The sequence below is a fragment of the Diospyros lotus genome, chromosome 14 (genome assembly GCF_014633365.1).
Source record: "Diospyros lotus cultivar Yz01 chromosome 14, ASM1463336v1, whole genome shotgun sequence".
Classification (NCBI taxonomy): domain Eukaryota; kingdom Viridiplantae; phylum Streptophyta; class Magnoliopsida; order Ericales; family Ebenaceae; genus Diospyros; species Diospyros lotus.
This window is the reverse complement of record NC_068351.1, coordinates 9,075,867-9,096,673: the sequence shown is the minus strand read 5'-3', so window position 1 is coordinate 9,096,673 and position 20,807 is coordinate 9,075,867. Positions and strand designations below refer to the sequence as shown.

At 36.1% G+C, this 20,807-nt stretch overlaps 1 protein-coding gene across 1 annotated transcript; it reads right to left on the bottom strand.

Annotated features, from left to right (window-relative positions):
* Positions 1-1,560: 1,560 nt before the first annotated feature.
* On the bottom strand, positions 1,561-20,521 carry LOC127791062 (stomatal closure-related actin-binding protein 1-like). Its single transcript, XM_052320805.1, has 13 exons — positions 20,235-20,521; positions 18,774-19,077; positions 18,429-18,557; positions 17,413-17,505; positions 11,940-12,080; positions 9,699-9,767; positions 9,053-9,136; positions 5,880-6,060; positions 4,584-4,700; positions 4,321-4,379; positions 3,049-3,183; positions 2,299-2,448; positions 1,561-1,993 (listed from the first exon to the last, which is right to left on the bottom strand). The coding sequence occupies exons 2-13, from the start codon at positions 19,056-19,058 to the stop codon at positions 1,955-1,957; spliced, it is 1,482 nt and encodes a 493-aa protein (XP_052176765.1). The 5' UTR covers positions 19,059-19,077; positions 20,235-20,521; the 3' UTR covers positions 1,561-1,954.
* Positions 20,522-20,807: the final 286 nt, after the last annotated feature.

The window sequence follows — 20,807 nt, the reverse complement described above, 5'->3', positions numbered from 1 at the left end:
TCTCAAAAATTGTGCCTACTCTATATTCTCTTCTCTATTTGACTCCCTATTTCATTTCTTTATTAATAAACTTTAATTTTATTATTTTTAAACACTTAATATACAAAATAAATAATCAAATACACAAATTAATCACTTACATATCAACAAAATAAATAATCAAATACACAAATTAATCACATACACATCAACAAAATAAATAATCAAATACACAAATTAATCACATACACATCAATAAAATTAATAATCAAATATACAAATTAATTACTGCACATATACAAAATAAATAATCACATACACATATACAAAATCAATAATTAAATACACAACTTAATAACCAAATAAACAAGATACAATATCAATCATATAATACAAAAAAATATACAAAATTAATCACAAATCACCGGGAAGATGTTGTGAAGAAGACTCCACGAGGAAGACGCCGAAACTGCTCGTTACTACTGCTGCTCGTGGCCGTTGCCGCCGAATCTGCTATTGTCGCCATTGCTCGTTGTTGTTGTTGTTCGTGGCCACAACTGCCAGATCTCTTACTGTCGCCATTGCCCTGCAACTCGTCTCCACCCTTCCTACATTTAGTTCTTTCTTCCCGCCTTGAGCAATTGGGGGGGGGGGGGGGGTGAAGGAGATGTCGCGAGAAGAATTCACTCGCCAACATTGATGAGGCATTTGAAGGTTGTCAAATTTTTAGCGAGAAAATATAACTATAGCGAGCTCTGCTAGAGCTCGTTTTCAGTAACATTCTCGCCATAAATAGCTTTGGCAAGCTAAAATTGGCACTGCTCTAGAGATAGCCATACTCTTCTAAATTTTTTGATTTGGATTTTATTTTATTAACTCTTCTCAAAATATTTATTCTCACATATAATATAAAATATTAAATAAAAAAATTAATGTGTTCGTAAAATAAAATCCTATTGCACGAATTTCTAAAACTCTTCCATCACTATATTAACATAAATAGATTCATCAAATGATATTTTATGTTTCTATTTTTAAATTTTTAAAAATTACATTAAAAATCAAATAATATATTTAGTTTTCGGTTCTCGAAAAGAAAAACTGAGCATAAAAATTTAAAAACTTAAACATAAAATTAATATATTGGACGTTAACCTTATCGTGACACACAAAAATATATTAAAGTCACAATTATGCTCATATTAGCCAGCCACTCAATTTAGACAATGTTTTCTTAAGTGGTGCCCAAACCAAAGGGTCATTGATTATGCCCACGTGTAAATAAGTCTAATCACAATTATATATAATTCCCAATTAAATGACTATTTGAAAAATAAGAACCACTAATAAGATGCATCATATAAAAAAAAAAATAAAAAATCAAATCATGTTGAATTGCTATTGATCATGATCTAGAGGCATGGCAAGTGAAGACATTCCAGTCTATAAACATTAACTTTAAATCGTTGATTATGTATATAAAATTAAGTAATTGGCGAAGAACCTATTGGATTAATAAGGTGACAATCATGTAGTATTTTTTGATTACTTTAATGAATATTAAATGTTAAAAATCAACAAATTAATCTTTATTTGTAGCACCTGCAACCAACGGCATACAAACTGGGAGGTTTTGAAAGTAGAGTGTCAGATAGTAAAACTAAACTGGGAATCCAATTTAGACTGAATCTGGAACAGAGGCCCGTAAAGGGATTCAAACATTTTACTAAATTTAACTTTGAGAGAGAGAGAGAGAGAGAGAGAGAGTTAAAAACTTGTTACAACCAATGATTAGGCAAATAAAAACGACGCCTGCTAAGGATGTAACCAGACCAGATTAGACAAAAACCCAATTCCAAAAGGCGGCGGGAAATCATTCTTCATCTCACAAAACACACAACAAATGGGATTATCACACTCCAAGGGAACAACGTTATACTCACATCAGTCAAGCCTCAAAAAAAATCAGTCAGCTTCAAATGAATGCTACATCCTCTGGCCCCGCTAGCACCACCTGCCATTCAGAATCCAAAACACCAAGAACATTCTGGTTTAAGGATGAAACGTGTTTAGATAATTATATCTTTTCCACTATTTTTGTGATCCCCTATTTCTATGTTTATGCATAAATGATATTTTTTGAATGATGACTGAATAGGCACAGTGCAGCTAGAGGTTTGGTTGAAGGAACAGTTACTAACTTTTCTGGCCCTTTAGATGGCAGATTAAACTTCTTTCAGGATGCATTTTACGAAAGATTTTATCGATGGACAAGAGAAGTAAATAGTAGCAACAGATAGAAGAGGAGGGCTCACATACATTACATTCAAAAGCATATCTCCTCGCAAGCATTATGGCTGCATTTCTATCTCGCTCCGATTCGAATGCTAATACAAACGATTGCCCTTTCCTCGCTTGCCAAAATAATGACTTGGCTGCAGAATTGCCACCACCTCTGAATCCACAAAGCTGGAGGAATAAAAGAGCATAATAAGAAAACGTTCCACATTAATACAAATCTTAAGCCCGTTAAACAGACATAATATGGGAATGTAAACCTTACGTTGCAGGAGAGACACTATTCTTTTGCCGTACAAAGAGACCCAAGATAGCCTTCATGAATGAGGGGACTTAAATATAGGCAATTAATTTGTTTGTAGAAAACTTCTTTCTGAATCAAATATTTTTTCTATGCTGTATATATTAAGGTAGGATGGGAGAGCCTCTTTGGCATGTCAAGAAAACCTTTAATTCCTAGAGAATCTTAAATAGGGCCAGTCCCTCGCTTTTTGACAGAAAAATGAATGGAGCTCTTACAAGACATGGCACCATACAGGGACACATAGCACTTGTAAAAGTTTCATTTATGTTGAAAGTTCTTCCTATATGAGGAATGACAATTACAAAATTTTAAATCCTATGAAGGAAAACATTGTTCACTTTACCACAATATGAAATATAGCAGAATGTCATCCTATGGGGGATACCAACCATGCCTCAAGAAATGTTCATATTTCTCTAGAGTCTCTTATTTGAAGAAAATATGCAGTATCCCAACAATTTAAATACCTGCATTGGTGTTGAATATGATTCTCTAGCCTTTGTAATCCATCCTTTAGAAAGTTTCATTCTCATCTTCCCCACTTGAAACAAGTGGACTGAGTTTGATGAATAATTTCGTCCATTCATCTGGGAAATAACTACCTGTAGAGCTATAATATTAGTAGGGAAAAATAAGTGTACAAGGTGATGCAATAAAATATGTTCTTCAGTTCTTGGGACATATGCAAGAATCAATAGATAAAGTACATTTGAAATGTATGAACAACCTTATTTTCTAAAACTAAAAGAAACGAGAATGTTCCACTAGTATTCATCATGACTCAACCAAGAACGCATAAAGACCACAAGAACTCACCAAGGGGATGGCTCTCAATTCTAAGTTCTGGGACAAATACATAGGTTCGGACATAACTTTTCAAATTATTTGCACAAGTGGTCAACCTCAAATTCTAACCTATGCTCTAACAATTGACAGACTGATGTAAATCACTGCACCAACTACCTGTCAAGAACATAAATCAAAGAACTGAACCAGCTGCTGGTAGAGACAAAAATATATAACTGGATTTTTTGTGCTTGTTCAAAAAATAACTTGGTATTTGTTAGACCTGTATTGGTGGCATCATCCGTCCAGCAGCCCAAGAATACATGTATTCATATCTTCAACGTGTTTTCAAGATTAACACTTTAAGTTCATGCAAGGATTCAAATAAATTATGGCAAGACTTGGTAGCAACAGTAAGGTTACTCCTTTGTGATGTCCTTTGTGATTGGAAGTCACCGGTTCAAATTATAGAAACAATCCTTATTTGCAAAAAAGCAAGGCAAGGGCTGGTACAAATATGACCTTTCCCTAACTCCCCAGAGCAGAAAGCCGGTGACTTTCTGCTTTGGGGACAATCAAATGGATTTAAGCACATGATCCCTTGTGTAGCAGAGACATTTTCCCCTTGCTGGTAGTAGGTGGAAAGCAGCATCGCATGCAAAGGAACAGTAGCATGCAGCTAGGAACAACTAATGATGAATGACACAAAAAAGAAGGATTCAACAAACTAGTAAACTACTGTCGTATAAAACCTAAACAACCAAGAAGGTGAGAAAGTTGAATGCGTGGATTTACTTCGTGTAATGATGAAGGTTTAAGTAGATCTTAGTTCACTAAGCTCTAATGCATGTCAAGAATAACCAAGCCAACACAAGAGACTAACATTAAAGAATGGAACGATGTGTAAATCATGGCCCATGATACTATTTTAATGAAGAAATGAAGTATCATACATTGAACTCAGTGTTAGGTTTCCGTAGAAGCGTATCCAAGTGATTGGCCAATCCTGCAGCTGTAGGGAACAACTAAACTAGATTACTGTCAATTTTCTGTAACATGAAAAAATAAGGCAGTACCAAACATGAAAGTAGTATTTAATAGCTAATGACAGTCATCTTAGACAATGGACAGGATAGGGAGAAAATCAAAGAAAAGAAAATTGAGATCCTTACAGGACTTAGTTCACATAAATCAGATCAACATTAATTCTACTCACCTGCAGCTATAGGGCCAGTAGTTGTCACAGCAACTTTTTGTCCGTTTGAGGCAATATCAACTTCCAAAAATCTTCCAACATCAAAGGGTTCTGGAGCATAAATTGATTTGTTCGCACCTGAAAATGTAAATACTCAAGCCAGTGACTAGGAAGCTAATGTTACATGGAGGGGGAAAAAAATATGTTCAGCACTTATATCTTCATTGTACCTTCAAGAATAAAACATGAGAACTGGCTAAGGTCCTTCTTAATGTCGGACATCAGATCATTCAACTAGAAAAAAGGCAATATTTGATGTGATATCCACTTAAGTACATAAAAGGCACTATGCCAGGATGTGTTGGGAGAAAGGCCCGGTTACGCCCTTGGTTCTGGTCATTCTAAAATCACAGGGTACCTCAGTACAACCCTTGTCACCCATGCATAGAGTCCTTTGATTCAATTTTTTATTCAAGGTGGGGTTCCTTACAGGCATGCACCAAGGACAGCATAGAAAACACACACACATGGAGAGAGAGAGAGAGAGCCAGAGACCCACGCTCCTTATGAGGAAAAGTCATGAGAAGCTGTTAGCTTCAAAGGTTACCTTTACGACAGTTGAGGTCACCTCATTGACAAACCATCAAGTCTGTGTAAGACCAATGCTTCTCCATACCAATCACCGAAGGAAGCACCTGACACCAACTGGTTCTTAATGGCATTACCATCATATGGATACGGGAGTACATTTCCTCTCTCTCTAGTAATATCACCTTTCCCAATGAAAAACCTGACGTCTTTGTACTTCTTCTACTCAGCTCTTCATCAACCATTTAAAACTCCTCCTCTTCAATAAACTTAATGTGGAATTTTCTCTTTTATGCAGACAGGAGGGATAATAAACCATTCAAAGCAATAGTAAGTTTTCCTTTGTGATTTGTGAACCGCAGCTTTTCTTGTCATCTAGAACTACAGTTAGTCTTTGGAAGTAAGTACATGACAGCTATTTGTTGACATTTCAAGGAGTGTGAATGCCATCAAAAGGTGCCGGATGAGAATTGAACATAAATACATTCTTGGGATTTGATTTTTATAAAGAAAAGGTAAACTGACGGATTTATGCCTACAATCCTGAAGGCTCTCCATTAAATTACACTGTATGTGCACCATAATCATCAGTTAGTGAATGTAGAAGATTAATAATTATGCGTGACATGCAATTTGTGCTACAAATGTTACAAGATTAAATATAGAAGTACTCCAATTTAAGGACATGAGAAAGCCCCAGCCATGACTCTGAGAAGGTGGACTGAATACCTGCAATAAACTCTCTTCTGCTACCTTCAGTTGGCATACGATACCATTGAATTGAGCATTTTGAAAGGTCTTGAGCTTCATCTACACAAGGTTGTATTCGCAAAGATGACCCTAGAGTTTCAGAACCAACAAACTCATATAAAGAGAATCCATTCTCCTCGGCCCTCTTGCTCATTGCCAGCTGCAAAAACAAGAATTGCAGCACAAACCTTGAGAACTGTAGAAGCCAAGTCTCTTATGTCTCCATTTCAGGTGTTAAGAATACAGAAAGAACAGGTTAGGAAAGGAGGGTGGAGCATAGAAGAGGGAAAATCAACAAAATAGCAAACAAAAAGTAAACCAGGTGTGAACATTTGCAGAAGACTATCCAAACAAATTAATATTGCAAAGAGCAAAAGCCAACTGGACAGCAAGAAAATATCATCTAGATCAACTAATTAAGCACTCAAGTTTTTTGGTGTGAAATATTTAGCCGGCGGGGTTCCACCTTGGTCTGTTCCCTCTAGATATTGGACCTATTTGAGCAGTGGCCTCTCTTTGCGGTGGGCAAATCTCAAAGAAAGTTCTGGTTTATGATTTTCTATAGCAGTCTATGGACAATTTGGTTAGAACGAATTTGTGTAGTATTTGAAGGAGCTGACAATTCTGGGTTGGATTTCTTCCACCTGATAATCATGAGGCTGGTGGAATGGATTAAGGGATTTGACTCAACTTTCCTTCAGTTAGATTATCCATGGGTTGGCGGGTTCTCACACCCTCAGTTAGATTATCCATTTTTCTTCTTCTGTCCACTCCCTGAACGCTCGTCTGGTAGGATTGTATTTTTTTCCATCTTTTGGCGATGTTCTGTTCTGGGGTGAATAGCTCTGTTTCCTGGGATCTGTTTTTTATGTTTTCTTGTAGCTTTTCTTCTTATAAATAAATCGCTGCCTTTCTATCAAAAAAAAAAAAAAGAAAGCACCCAAGTTTCTTGCCTCAGTGAATTCATGAACCTCTAATATGATAATGCAAAATTGCCAAAAACGAGCCTTATTATTGAAAATAAGCCATAATCACCAAGACAGTTCCCTTGCTCAGATACTCGGTACAATATTAGTGTAGTGAAGTTAAGTAAAACAACAGAAATATCAAAAATGAAATGAAAATAGTCTTCCAAGCAATTCTTCCCCCACCCCCTAATTTCCAACTTCTTTTACATGTTCCATCTCCTTTGACAATCAACTCCACCTCTAATGCCCTCACGAAAACAATCATTATTTTAACTACCAGCTCCATTTATCACCATCAATTTCTGGCATTCAATCATGTCCTGGCTTTTTGAATTTTCCCCTAGAAAAAGTAACGACGATACCATCCCACATCTGCCCGCTTCCTATTGATCCACTTGCATCCAGTTAAAGTAGAAATAAAGCATGAGATGACTCTTGCAACTTATCAAGCTTACCTCACGATTCATCCTTAGCCTCATCATATGGCATGGAATTTTCTTTACTACTGTATCATTCTCCTCTTAGCAACCTTTGTAGACTCATTGTCATCAACTTCCACATCCTTGACATGCACTTCATCCTACTCATTTTCTTCTTCAAGATGTGATAAGTGATTTCATATATTCATAGGTTTTCTTTTTCCTGTCTATATACTTCTTTGCTTATCATATAAATAATACATTACCCAAGCAGGTGGTTCATTGTCGATGGACAGTTACTGTACATGGCCAACCATTGATTCTTATTTTATGCCTATTTAAATTTCAACCATGGTATACTTCATACATTCTTTAGGGATAATTGGCTTTATGGAAAAAGCAAGCATGGAGAAGGATTTATGTACACACACACACACACACACACACACACACACACACACACACAGAGGATGTGGTTATAGTAAAAAGGATATGATGCAGTCACCAATCAAGACCCTGGCCCAAGGCCGACCCGACCAAGCCGGAACAGTAGCAACGAAACAGTAGCGGAACAGTATTTTAATACTTCATATGTTTTAGGATGTTAATTCTATTTCATGTTTGTTAGGGTTTTATTTCTATTAAGATCCTAGTTGGATTTTTTTTTACAAGTATTAGATGGATTAGTCAAACTCTATAAATATACCTAGAAGTTAGGGGTTGTAATCAGTTTTATTATTCAATAAATTCCAGCAAACCAGTTCGGTTTTTTCCAGCAAACAGTTTCGGTTCTTGCGCCTAGTTGAGAGTCCAGCTTTGGTCTTTGAAATTTGTTCTCTCAAGGGTACTTGAAACTTATTGTTTTAAGGGTTTCTTTGTGTGTTTTCTTTATACACGCGCTACCCGCTGTGTCAGGATATATTATTTATATTTTTTGATAGCAACACTTATGAAATAAAGAACCAAAAGGCATATACAAGAAGTACCACTAATCCAATATCTTTATACAAAAAAAAGGGCATCCCAATTCACAAAACTCCCCACTACTTAGGGTCGAACCTGTGACCTTCAAGTCGAGAAGGAGCAACCTTATAGTTGCTATTTAGGCTCACCCTCTATGAAAATATTCAAAATATTACAAATTTACTACTAGTTAAACATGAAGAACCATGCACTCCATAATACCAATAACATAACATCTTTGAACATACAAAATAAAAAGAAGATAACTAGTTCCTATTAGGCCTCACTTCTGTGTTTCTTATATCCCAACCTAAACTTATTATTGGGGATTCTTTCCCAAGCTAAGTTCTAAAAGTTCTATTTAGACACATGTTTGTATCAGGTACCCATCAAACATTGGTACAAAAAACCAAAAATCCATGCTCTCTAGCAAGGAACTGCTTTGAGTGGAAGCTCAAATCAAGAGAAAAAATAGGTTGATGCAGATGGCAGAAATTACAACTTATGATCACTACAAGTTTTGATAGCTTGCCATTGATTTGTAATATGAAAAAAAAAAGAGCAACAAAGACACTCCACAAAAAAAGAATGGAACTAGAAATTCTTCTTGATACTGAAAATTCATCACCCAAAAAGAAATTAGAATGTTGAAGCGCATGTAAAGCAACACCGGAACTCTTAATCATACCTGTGCATCTATTTTTCCAAACACATAAGAAATGTTGCATCTTGAGAACTTCAGCTTATAAGCATTTATCTTACAAGGAATAAATGTAGGCATTAAAACATACAAATCACTAACCTCTTTCTGAAGCTTGATATAAATGGTAGACTTTTCCCGAATCTGAAGTCGTAGCGCACGGAGCTCATGTTCCATGTCCATCACCTATTAAACACACCACATTTTCTCAAATTCCAAACAGGTGACTACTTCTCCCCAACTACTCATCACAAAAAGCTAAACATACAGGCAAAAATAATGAATTGGCATCAATGAGATAGCATTAATGGGGCGAATTTAGTCTACCCTAATTTACTCTATGTTGCCCAAACAATTGTTTGACACTTCAACCTTGAGCAAACAATTGTTTGATGCGTCAACCTAGATAGATCAAAGTTATGTATGAGAAAAACTACTGTCACTTATTGCTGAGGGATTCAGCTCGCAAAAGAGAGAAAACAAAGACATCAAGCAATAAATTGTGGACATCAAGCAATAAATTGTGGGCATCAAGTGGCATCTCGTAAAACACAGTAATTAACAAAAGTGGAAGTTCTCAAGAAGGAAATACTATGATACATGGATATATGCATATACAGAAATATACACATACTAATAATTAGTGAATCTTTTATTTTGTCTAAGATAAAGGAAAAAAGATGGGACTTTCTGAAATTAATTAGAAGCACTCACAGAAAACAAAGAAATGAATTCAATCTTTACATACCTTGCTGGGCTGATGCAACAATTTAATTCTTCTAGCTTCTTGAACCTCCTCCATTAGTTCCTTGAGCTCCTAGCATTATTGACAAACAATTCTAAGAAACAGGTATCCTCTTGAGAGAAGTTAATATTTGGCTTTACCTCATGAAATATAGCTCATCTAAAATGCAAGTTATCGAATGCTGCCAAAAAGCAATGTTAAACATGTAAAGAACTAAAGCATTAGTGTAAATAATGCAATTAAGACCCCTGAAGTTGAGCAGACTTCAGTAAGCTTGAAAGTTAATGTAGATAATCCAGGAACAGGAAAAAAGGTTCCAGTGAGATCTTTTAAAAAATCTAATTTGGCAATAGAAGTACGTGTTCTGTGAACAAACAGCAATATAGTACTTGAGAAGTCAATAACATCAACAAACAGCTGTGAACATAACTTAAAACAAGAAATTTAGTAAATGTTATGAATTATGGAACAGATATGAAACAAGCAACATGTGATAATTGCATCAACAGTTGTACAATTTAAGCAGTATTGTCTATGGAAGTTCTATACAAGAAACATAGTTTAATGAACTATCTACTGGGGGTGAGCCACCAAGTACTCCCACTATGATGCAGCATGTCAATTGTCAAAGAACTATCACAAGATGCATCAAGAACACAAGTGGTTTCTAAGCATTGTTAGTGAAGAACATCCAAAAAATGAAGAACTGAAACAAATGCTATCAGCTATTGTTAGTGAAGAACTAAAGATCAGCCTCTAGGAACTACGGAGTTAACCAATTCAACCCTAAACTTAGTGCTACTACATGAATCAAAATTATCAAATCATTGTTTTATCAAAAGCATATGACTCAATATTTAACAAGAGAGGTGTGAAGGAATTAGAGGACACCCAAATTTTCAGTGCACTACAAGTTTAGGAAACAAGAGAGTTCACTAAATGATTTTGCCTTGTTTTTGTAAACTGTCCAGGAGCATGTGAAGAAAATTAGTGATATAGAACAAGGAGGAGACACGAAAAGTCAATGAATTTCTTTAGAACAAAGATGGAAAGGGCAACAGGGAAAAGAGAAAAGAAAAGAAAAGAAAAGCTATTACACAATTATGCTCAGCAAGGGATCCCTCATAGTTCCTAGGAAACAAACATGTGCATTAATCTTTCTAGAACTACAATAAAATGAATATTTTCCATCCGCTAACTATACAGATGCACAGAATTCCAATTCCACTGTTGATGACTGGCTCTATCATCTCTTATTCTTAACCTTCTGATTTTCCCTATCTAAAATTAAAATATCATTGTTATATTTATGGCTTGTTCATGTGTGAGCCATGTTAATTAGTTGATCATATTTATGCTTTCTGTAATAGCAGAGCAGCAGTAGGATAAAAATCAATCAATCATGAATACCGCTTTACATTAAATTGTATAAACCAATAGTAACACCTGACACACAATCTGCCTAAATAAAAAACAAAAGATTAACGAAAACCACTAGATAATGATCAAGTTCTAACATATATTAAATTCTTAAAGGAAAAAGTTGTCACCTTTAGCAAATGAAAAGATAACTTATCTATTATCCATCAATTTTGCTATTCCAAACTTGAGGAACATTTCTTGAGGCCTAATTCCAAATTTAAGGTTTAATTCCTATCCTTAGCATCAAACTATCATCAAGATTTCTATTTACAAGGCAATCTTAGACGTTTTTCCCAATTCCAAATACAAAACCCATAACAATCTAAACTGGTCAATCAAAATGTGAAAAGGTAAGCTATGAAAGAAACAAGAATCTAGGCCCAACGGCATGACATAAAAAATACATACATAAATGTTATAGGATAATGTTGGGCGTTATCCTATAAGGAAGATGGGATTTTAGACATTTGCTGGCTACACAAATCTAGGCAGGTTCCTGGTGCAACAAGTAAAAGCAAACACTGCCAATCATAAAAAACATGGTTTCAACTCCAACAAAAGGTGGAATAGACAAATTAATGAATAATAATTAAGTCAGATATAACACTTGATAATGAGATTCTCAGGCAGCCACACCAACTTCAGGATTCTATCACATTCTGATTATAAGGCTTCTTCATTATTTGTTTCATCTCCTCATGGAACACTACTTATATACATCAGTTCAGGATCCAGAAGGCAATGTTTAACAGAATTCATAAATACATACAAGCATACATTATGTAAATATATAATACTGATATCCCAGATCACATTCAGAACCTGCTTTCCTGAGGTCTGCGAAATTCGTTCTTCTTCCTCAAGAGCCTCTCCAATTCTTTGCACTACTGCTCTGGCACTCTCAATCTCTGCACAAGCATAGGACCTTTCTTGGCTAACCAGTTTCTTAGCATCTTCAGAAGCCTGTAAAGAAACATGAGATTGAGTTTCTTCATAAACACAAGAGCACAATGCAAAGAATGAACAAATAAAAACTAAACTGGATAGGAAAATAATAGAAGAAATATTGATTTTGATTGCATCATTTAAAACTGCACAGTCAAACTTGAAGTAAATAAATTGATCGTAAATACACTCAGATGCATTTCTAGAAATATATACTAGGAAAAACACAATTTCATGGTTTCTCTAACCTTTAATCCTAAATATGTTTTGTAGCTCATTTCTATATATTACTAAGAGCAATATGTTTTAATCAAGAAAATATATGTTTGCATGTTTATGGCAAGCAATACAAAAATAATTTGAGATACATTCACACATGTAAACATTTTTTATCACTTCATCTCATGCACAAACAGAAGCTCAAGGATGTTCCCTCTAAATTCGAACTCTTTCCTCCAACCCTGTCATGTTATCATGCTATTATCCTATATGTGTGCATTGATTATTGAAGCCATTTCACAAAATTACAGGATAAACATGTGAAGAGGTATAATTTAGTTGGAATTCAATATTTCCTTTCATTTCATTAGTATTTTTTAGCATTATTAAAATTCCTAAAAACATAGACATATAACTGATATTAGATCACTACTTCATACCTACTATAAGAAAATTGAAGCCCTGGCCTCATACATCATTTGAGATCATATTCAATAAAAATCCCCACTTGCAGACCCCTCTCCCAAAAATATATAATATATCAATTCTTTTAATTCACCCCTTGCATGCCTCTTAAAACAAGGTGCTCAGCAATCTTACCAAACTTTGTCTTGATCTGAATCACATAGTTGGCTTCTAGTGTTTCTTAAACAATCGAACCAATTGGATCCTTCTTGATAACTAACTTTTACCTTTGTCCTTGACTTGCATTGTAAGATTGAAAACTGGATTTTTCAAACATGTACAGTTAATAAAATTTTGCTTAAAATGATCTTCAGTTCAAGAACAAAAATGTGATGAATGAGCATGTGAGTGTATTTTCTAGACATATTGCATCTGTTCCCAGAGGGTAGTTGGCTTAGCCAAAATTATGGCAACTTATGTAACACCCAGTGTTACAGGTGTTAAAAAAATGAGAAAGAAAGTGAGAAAAATTCCAAAAATGCCCGTGAGAAGGTGTTGGATCCTTGAGATTGAGAGTGCCCTATGAGAGAGGTATTTTGGTAATTTGGATAATGAAGTCCAATAAAGGGTAATTTGGTAAATTGAAAATAATTCCAAGATGGAATTAAGTGTGGAAGTGAATTAGTTCCTATTTTGCATTATGTGGAGATAAATGGGATTGAAAATTCACAAAGGGTATTTTAGTAATTTTGGAGAGAAATTCCATAAAGGAATTAAATATGAGAAAAAGGGGAAATTAATTATGGGAGTGGAAATAACTAATTTTTCCTAAATTGGTGTATTTATTTGGTGGTGCCACATGGATGGATAAGATTAAAGCTTGGAAGCCAAGTTGTGTCTTAGAGTGACACTTGGCATATTCTTGTTCAAGCAAAAATGGTGGCTTTTATTTAAATGGAAAAGAAAATAAGATGAGCCATTTTAGCCATGTGGGTGTAATGATCACTTGAATTAAAGAAAATTCCAAAAGAAAATGGGAAATTAGTCACCCATTAATGTTTGGAAAATGTGGGATTTAATTTATATGTAATATATGTATATATGTCTTTCAAGATGATAGCTTGAAAATAGTCCCATTTAAATAAATGAGAAAGAAATGGGAATTCAAGATAATCCAAGGGTGGAGGATTTGTCTTGAAAGTGGAATTAAATCCAATGAATGAAATTAAAACCTTCAAGTGGGCATGGATTTCCAAGTGGGTTTGTTAATCCAAGAGAAGAGATGAGGTGGAAGGTGGAGATTTAATCTCCAAAGAAATCCAAAGGTTGGGATCTAAGCTCTCCATAAGTCTTGGATTGTGCTTTCTTAAATGGTGGGGATTTGGTCTTGGAAAAGTGAAAGAAATCCTATGGTTGAGATTTAAGAAGACTAAGGCCATGGGTTGTGTTTCTTTCAATGGCTTGGATGTATTCTTGAAAGGTAAAGTGTATGGCCAAGATTTGTTCTTACAAAGCACATGGATTGTGCTTTTGGTAAAGGGCTAGGATTTAATCTCTTAAATCCATAAGATCCAAAGGCTAGAATTTGTTCTTGAATGATGGGAGAAATAATACAAATAAGCAAGTGTAAGGAAGACTTGTCTTCTTTGGCCATTTGAAAAGAGAATGAAAGAAGAGAGAAAGAAATGGAGGAGTCTTCCATTTTTTTTGCAAAAGAGAGGAAAATTTTCTCCCAAGAGAAGAAAGGAAAGAAGAAAGGTAAGGGAAGTATTATTTTTCTAACCATTAAAGGCTAGGTTTCCTTCCTTTTTCCTAATGCATTTCTTCTAAATCCATGGGATTTATTTTATTCAAGGTTCTTTCAAGGAGAAGAGTGGGAATAAAGCTAGAATGGGTTCAAGCTTCAAGGAATGGAGTTAAGGTAAGGGATAGCCCCATGGGATGGTGGCTTGCAAGTTGTAAGTATGATGCATGATTTCTATGTGTGCATTGGCATGTTGTTTGTGCTAGGACCTATGGCCATGAGGTTGAGTGGGGTAGGGTAGATTAAAGCCTCAAACCAAGGTGGTTGTGAGGATGTGGAAGCCCTAACCATGTTGCATACATGCATTGGCATCACATTTATTTTCATGTTCATACTATTGTCATTGCACCCTTATTGAGCTTAATAGCTCATGAGGTTTTTATCCTCACCATGTAGGTATCTCATGTGCAAGAAGGAAGGGATCTTGGAAGGTTAAGCATGCTTGATGAAATGAAGACCCTAAGGAACTCATGTAATTTAGCTTGGGTTTTGGAAGCCTAAGCATGTTGTAAATTACCTTTTATTTTGATGTATGATGTAGCAAATATATTGTAAGCTATATTCTTAATAAAGGGGGATTTAAGCATCAAGGGGTTGTGTAAGCTTGTTGCAATTTAGTGAATGATTGTTGTATGTTTTGGAAGCATAAAAAAAAAAAAAAAATATTGTTAAGCCTTATTTATGGAGAAATAAAGGTAAATTTGAAGAAAAGTGAGGTATTTTATTTATTTTAATTTCTGGAGAATTTGGGTATTTTTGGGGTGTTGGAAAGTGGAATTTTCAAAAAAAAAATGGGTGCTGAAAATCTTTTTGGGAGCAGCAGGTCGGGCAGCAGCTGGGGGCAGGCGTGCGCGCGCAGCAGGCGCGCGCGTGAGCGCACGGCCGCACAGGCGCGCGCGTGAGCGCACGGCCGCACAAGCCCGCGCGGGTGCGCGCGCGCGGCCGCTGCTGGGCCAGCCCGCGCAGCCGCGGGCCGCGGCTGCCCCAGGCAGCGAGCGGCCGCCCCAGGCAGCGCCCGGCCGGGCCCAGGGAGGGCCCAGCCGGCCGTGGGGCCCGCGCGCGAAAAAAAAAAAAAAAAGGGGGGGGGGAAATTCAAAAATTAAGGGAATAAAAAGGGAAATAATAGGGCCCAATTTTGGGAGACTTTGGGCTATAGAAAAATTATAAAAATCCCTGAAGGAGTCCCCGAGAAATGAAATAGCGGAAAATTTGGAGGATTTTTCTGAGTACGAGTTTTCCCCTTAGTCTAGCCTGGTGTTAAGACGCATCTTGAAGCCCTTGGGCGGTGTAGCGGGTTATTTCTTTATTCATAAGAAACTCGCGAGGTCCTAGGGTGTTTATGGATCCTGGGTAAGCGAAGGGCCAGACGAAGCCTAGTTCCCACCTAGGGCGTTTCGTCATGAAACATAGTCTACCCTTCAAATTCGGGCTTCGGGGCGAGGAATCCAGGAGATTATCGTCGGTAACACCCGCGAGTGGGACCGGGGCATTACAACTTATTTCCTTTATGTTGTAAATTTTAGATTTTAAAGAGAGTATTTTGGTATTTTATTTGGTCAACTACAGCTTTTTAGATAGCTTATAATCTATCCAAAAAAAAGCTGCCAGTTACCTACTTTTGAAACAAGCCGTTGAAAGAGCTTGCGAGCTAGGTAGCATATAAGTTCTTCCTACTTTGCCATACAGGTAACAAAAAAGTTTAAGCTCTTAAGGAGCTTATAAGCTCCCTTTGACCAGAAATAAGCTAAGCCAAACACCTCTCATACAACAGGATGTAAATGTTATAAAGTTTGTTATTTTGTTTGGTAAAGAATTAAATGAAAAAAAAAATGAGAATTATATACATTCAGTATAAAATGAAAAAAATAAAAAAAGGAAAAAAAGAAAGAAGAAACACACAAGGAAGGTATCATAACATGCATAATTAACAAAAAAGCTCGTCATTTATGTGATCACCATGAAATGCTACCTTCTTAAAGTTTACTCTATGAAAAGGGATAGCTGAGGGTTGCTTTCATTTTAACCTAAGCTTGTTTCTCATAGTTACATGCACCTCTTTTAATAAGTAAAAAGAATAAATACAAATCAAACAATTTTTTCAGCATTCCATTCAAAAAAGAAAATAAAAAAAGACAGCATACAAAAACAACTCTCCCTTGACTCTCACAAAATAGGGAGTCTTGAATCAGAGATACCATTTAGTAAATTTCATCAGGAAAAATGTACAAGACAAAATAATGGTGGAAGGGTATGCTGACGTACGCAAGAAAATTTATCAAAAGCAAATAAAATGATACTCTCAAAAAGGGATGTCAAGTTGAGCAGATTGAAATTAAATATATGACCTGAAAAAAAAAAGAAATTTGAATATTTGAGATTAAGTACTGTAAAAATATAGCATGGATAATGTTGTGATCATAGGAACATTTTCTTTTTGCTAGATAAACATTATTACTCTTTTGGACCTACCTATATGGACTTATTGATGGTATAAATAGGAAAATAACAAAACAGAAGTCATTTATATTTGAATGGACAACAGATTATGATGTATCAAAGATAAACCAAAAGCAGACCAGCAAGAAGAGAGAAGGAAACAAATTGAAGGTGAAACTGAAAATATTCAATTAGATAAATGCATCTGGAATTCATATGCCATTGATTGAAAGGATGACATGTACGGTTTGTTTCTTTTCTCTTTTTTTTTGTTTTTTTCCAGTTGGGGGTATATTTGGGTTTCAGTAGTAACCTAAATTAGACCACCCATTTGCACCCCGTACTTAAGAGTGGTTGGTGCTGCCATTCTCAAGAACAAGAACATTGTCACAACAACAAATACAATAAAACAGCTAAAGGAAGAAGAAGAAGAAGAGAGAGAGAGAACATTCAAGAGAGTTGCAAAATTTCATCACAACATATAACCTGCTTGAGAAAGTTGGCTAGCTTCTTCACTTCAAACTTCTCTTGAATTAACTCTCCTTCCTTTTGAGTCAGCTTTACAGCCAAAGCCTCGACCTGTAGAGAAGCATCTGTACTTCAGAGTTTTGGCAAACATTTATACAAGACATTATGTTTACAACCTGCAAACTAGAATGTCATCACATATCTCAGGATAATACAGCCCTAAGAAAATGAGTTCAGGTGCTCTTCTTTATTTGTGACCTGTAACTGCCAATAGAAAAGTGGGAGATGCTTGTAGAAAGTACCACCCATTGAAAGTGAAGGTGTTGTCCAGTCAATTAGTTATTGTATATGGCACTTCCTTCAAGCAATGACTGTGAAGTACCACATCATGCACAATGTGATCTGAATACAGATTAAAGGCAACCCCAAAGTTGCATTCTAAAACAATCTACCAAGTATGCATATATAAGATTTTTTATAAAGAAAAGAAGTTATGTATATTCCATAAGATATTACTTCAATGTCGAAACCCATGGTAATATACACAAAATTAAAAATATCAGCAGACAGCACTACATGACTGTTTTACTCCTGCCCACAGACAATAAAAGAAACCTTAGTACTAGTCAGAACGGTCTCAATGAAATTTGAGATTTAGGAATTAATAGAGTTGTGAAACCTAGACAGAAACCCACACCCGATGTCCACTTATAACTGGCACGCTATATGCCTTTCTGCTTGATTTAGTACTTAGTGGAATAACAATGTCTTTACTGCAATGACACATTGCAAGGAGTAGAAGCAACATGGAATCTTAAATAATGTGGGAACTGTCTAAACTTCTGAATAGTTCAAGTACGAAAAGCATTAAAAAAAACAAAAACAAAAAAGAAGTTCCAGGTCATTTGCAGATGTACTTAAAATGACATAGATCAAACATATGAGCAACAGAATGTAAGAAAAACTATTTGGTTCCAAATTTATGAGAAGTCAAATGGAACAGTTCACAACAATGGAACAGGTAAAAGACTAACCATAGAAATGGCTTTCTCCACATCTTCTTTATTTCTACCTGCCAATCTGCCTCTCAGAGATTCTAGTGCATCTCTGAGCTTCTTCAAAAGAACATGTCCCTCCAAAGAAGCCACCTCTCTAATTTTAGCCTAAATTCCAGGAAAAACTTGTTACAGTTTACTTGTCAATCTAATGCAAATAGAAAATGGTCGCCCTCAGTATGAGAGAATAATGATTCTAATTAAAGAAAGATCAGGTTATATGATTTAACACCCATTCATATAGTGAATAAATATGAATATATTCTTGCAGAAGAGAGAAAATGTATTAAGTTGACAAGGAAAATTGATCAAACCAGTTAATACCTCATCTGACAACTTGGCAGCAGCTGTTAAATTCTTGTCAAATTTACTAGCAAGATCACGAACAGAGAGACGCTTGTGCTGCTCTACTAGCTGTGCAGTCTCCTGCACAATCACCTCCTTCAAAGATGGACCCTGAGGATCCTCCTTTTCCTCATCAAAAATCTCGTAATCAGGTCCTATTCTATACTTTGGAAACCGATCAGAAGCAAAGCTCACATCAGCAGACACTGACATAATAGCTTCCATCTGCATCTGCTCCCCCAGTACTGGACTTACCTTTGTCATTTGTCCAGATTTTTATGTTCTGATCATCAGAAGCAACATAGAAAGGTTATTCCATTCGTTACCTCTTAAACAAAATCAAATAATATAATTTTAAGGTTCAGAGAGAAGAATTTATTATCTTTAATATGGATTAATCTTTCTCAATATAGCAAGCACATGACTTAGTAATTTCCATGAAACTAACAGCAAAAGAAATACCAGGATCGCATGGGAACAAGCTAGCAATGTTTTGGAGAATCAAGGTATTTATAAAAAGGTGACAATTTTTAGCTTAAAAAAAATGTCTCTGAAGGCATTCAGCTATTGGTCAACTACAGCTATTTGTAACTGATCTTTGCTGAAGAATCGCAGGTGTCCAATAGAACTGATTGCACCTATCAAGTTGTAAACCAAAGTGTTCCAGCCCAAATAAAAAATAAAAAAAAGGGTAAATTTGGATCAGAACTAAGTGCCAGAACAAAAGATATCTATCCAAAACATGCGAGGATGAAAAAGAAAAGGCCAGAGTAAGACCAGTCAGCCCAGAGATAAGCAACAGCCAAATGGAAGAATTCTGATTGTCCTTGACAGCTTAACAAGTGTGTTCTGTTCCCTACAACAACTAAATCCCCATTTTCAGATTTCAGTCAGATTGCACTACAGTTGCCCCCCCATTAGAACATTTATCAAATAAGATGATCAATAAGCGGCCACTAGATTTCTGCAAGATTGATATAAATAAAGCACAAAAATTGAAGAACGTGAAATTAGACGAATAAAAAATCAAGGGGAAGGCAAGCAGCAAACAACCAGAAAAATATTACATTTCCAATACAATCCAGCAACTAAAATAATCAAATAGGAAAGTTCACCTTCTTGAGAAAAGTATTTCTTAGTCCTTCATTCAGTCACCAATTACTGCTACTCTTTCACCTAGAATCCCAACCCACATTCCGAATTTCTCCACACAGAGAAGCATTTACCAGACATGATTCAAAAACTTAAGAAAGTATATCCATATATACAAATACATCTACATAATATATATACATATGTTTATACATCGCTATGACGCTTGACAACATCAGAGTCTCAAACATGCAGCAGGCAAGAAAAAGAAGGGCGAAAATCCAAATGGAAAAAATAAAACGAAAAGACCTAAAAGAACGAAGCCAATAAATATAAACCGGAACTTACAGATGAATAGGACAATGCAGATAAGGCTTCACGCGAGCATGGAGCGAGAATACATGGAAACAGATTCTTGAACCAGTTTTGAGGGAAGAAAGAGAGAGAACGAAACGAGCTGTTTGAAGAAGAGAAGAAGAAGAAGAAGAATCTGAGAGGTGTCTGCTTTTGTAAAAGCAAAGTGAACTGGAAAAAGCTCCTCCTTGCCCAAGCCACTGTCAAGTCTCTCTCTCTCACACACACACACAGACACAGAGAGCAAAGTCATGAGAAATTCTGGGGTCTAAGCCATGATTGTAAATCTGTTACAAAGCGATGGCTGAATGGTGAAAAAAGGGGGGAAAAAGCTGCTGCCAATTCACGCGCCGGCCCCACTCGGCCGGCATGGTCCCCACTGGCGGCCTGAGAATGCGGGATCAGCAGTGTCCAGAACGCTCGCGGCGGTGGCGCGTGGGATTGGCGTTTTCCCCTTGGCGCGCCTTGCTTTGCGGTTGAGCGGCGTCTGGAATTCCATTTTAACCCCCGTTTTGGCCTTATTTACGAAAGGCTCTGCCCCCTTGGGGCGTTACTTTTGGTTTTGGG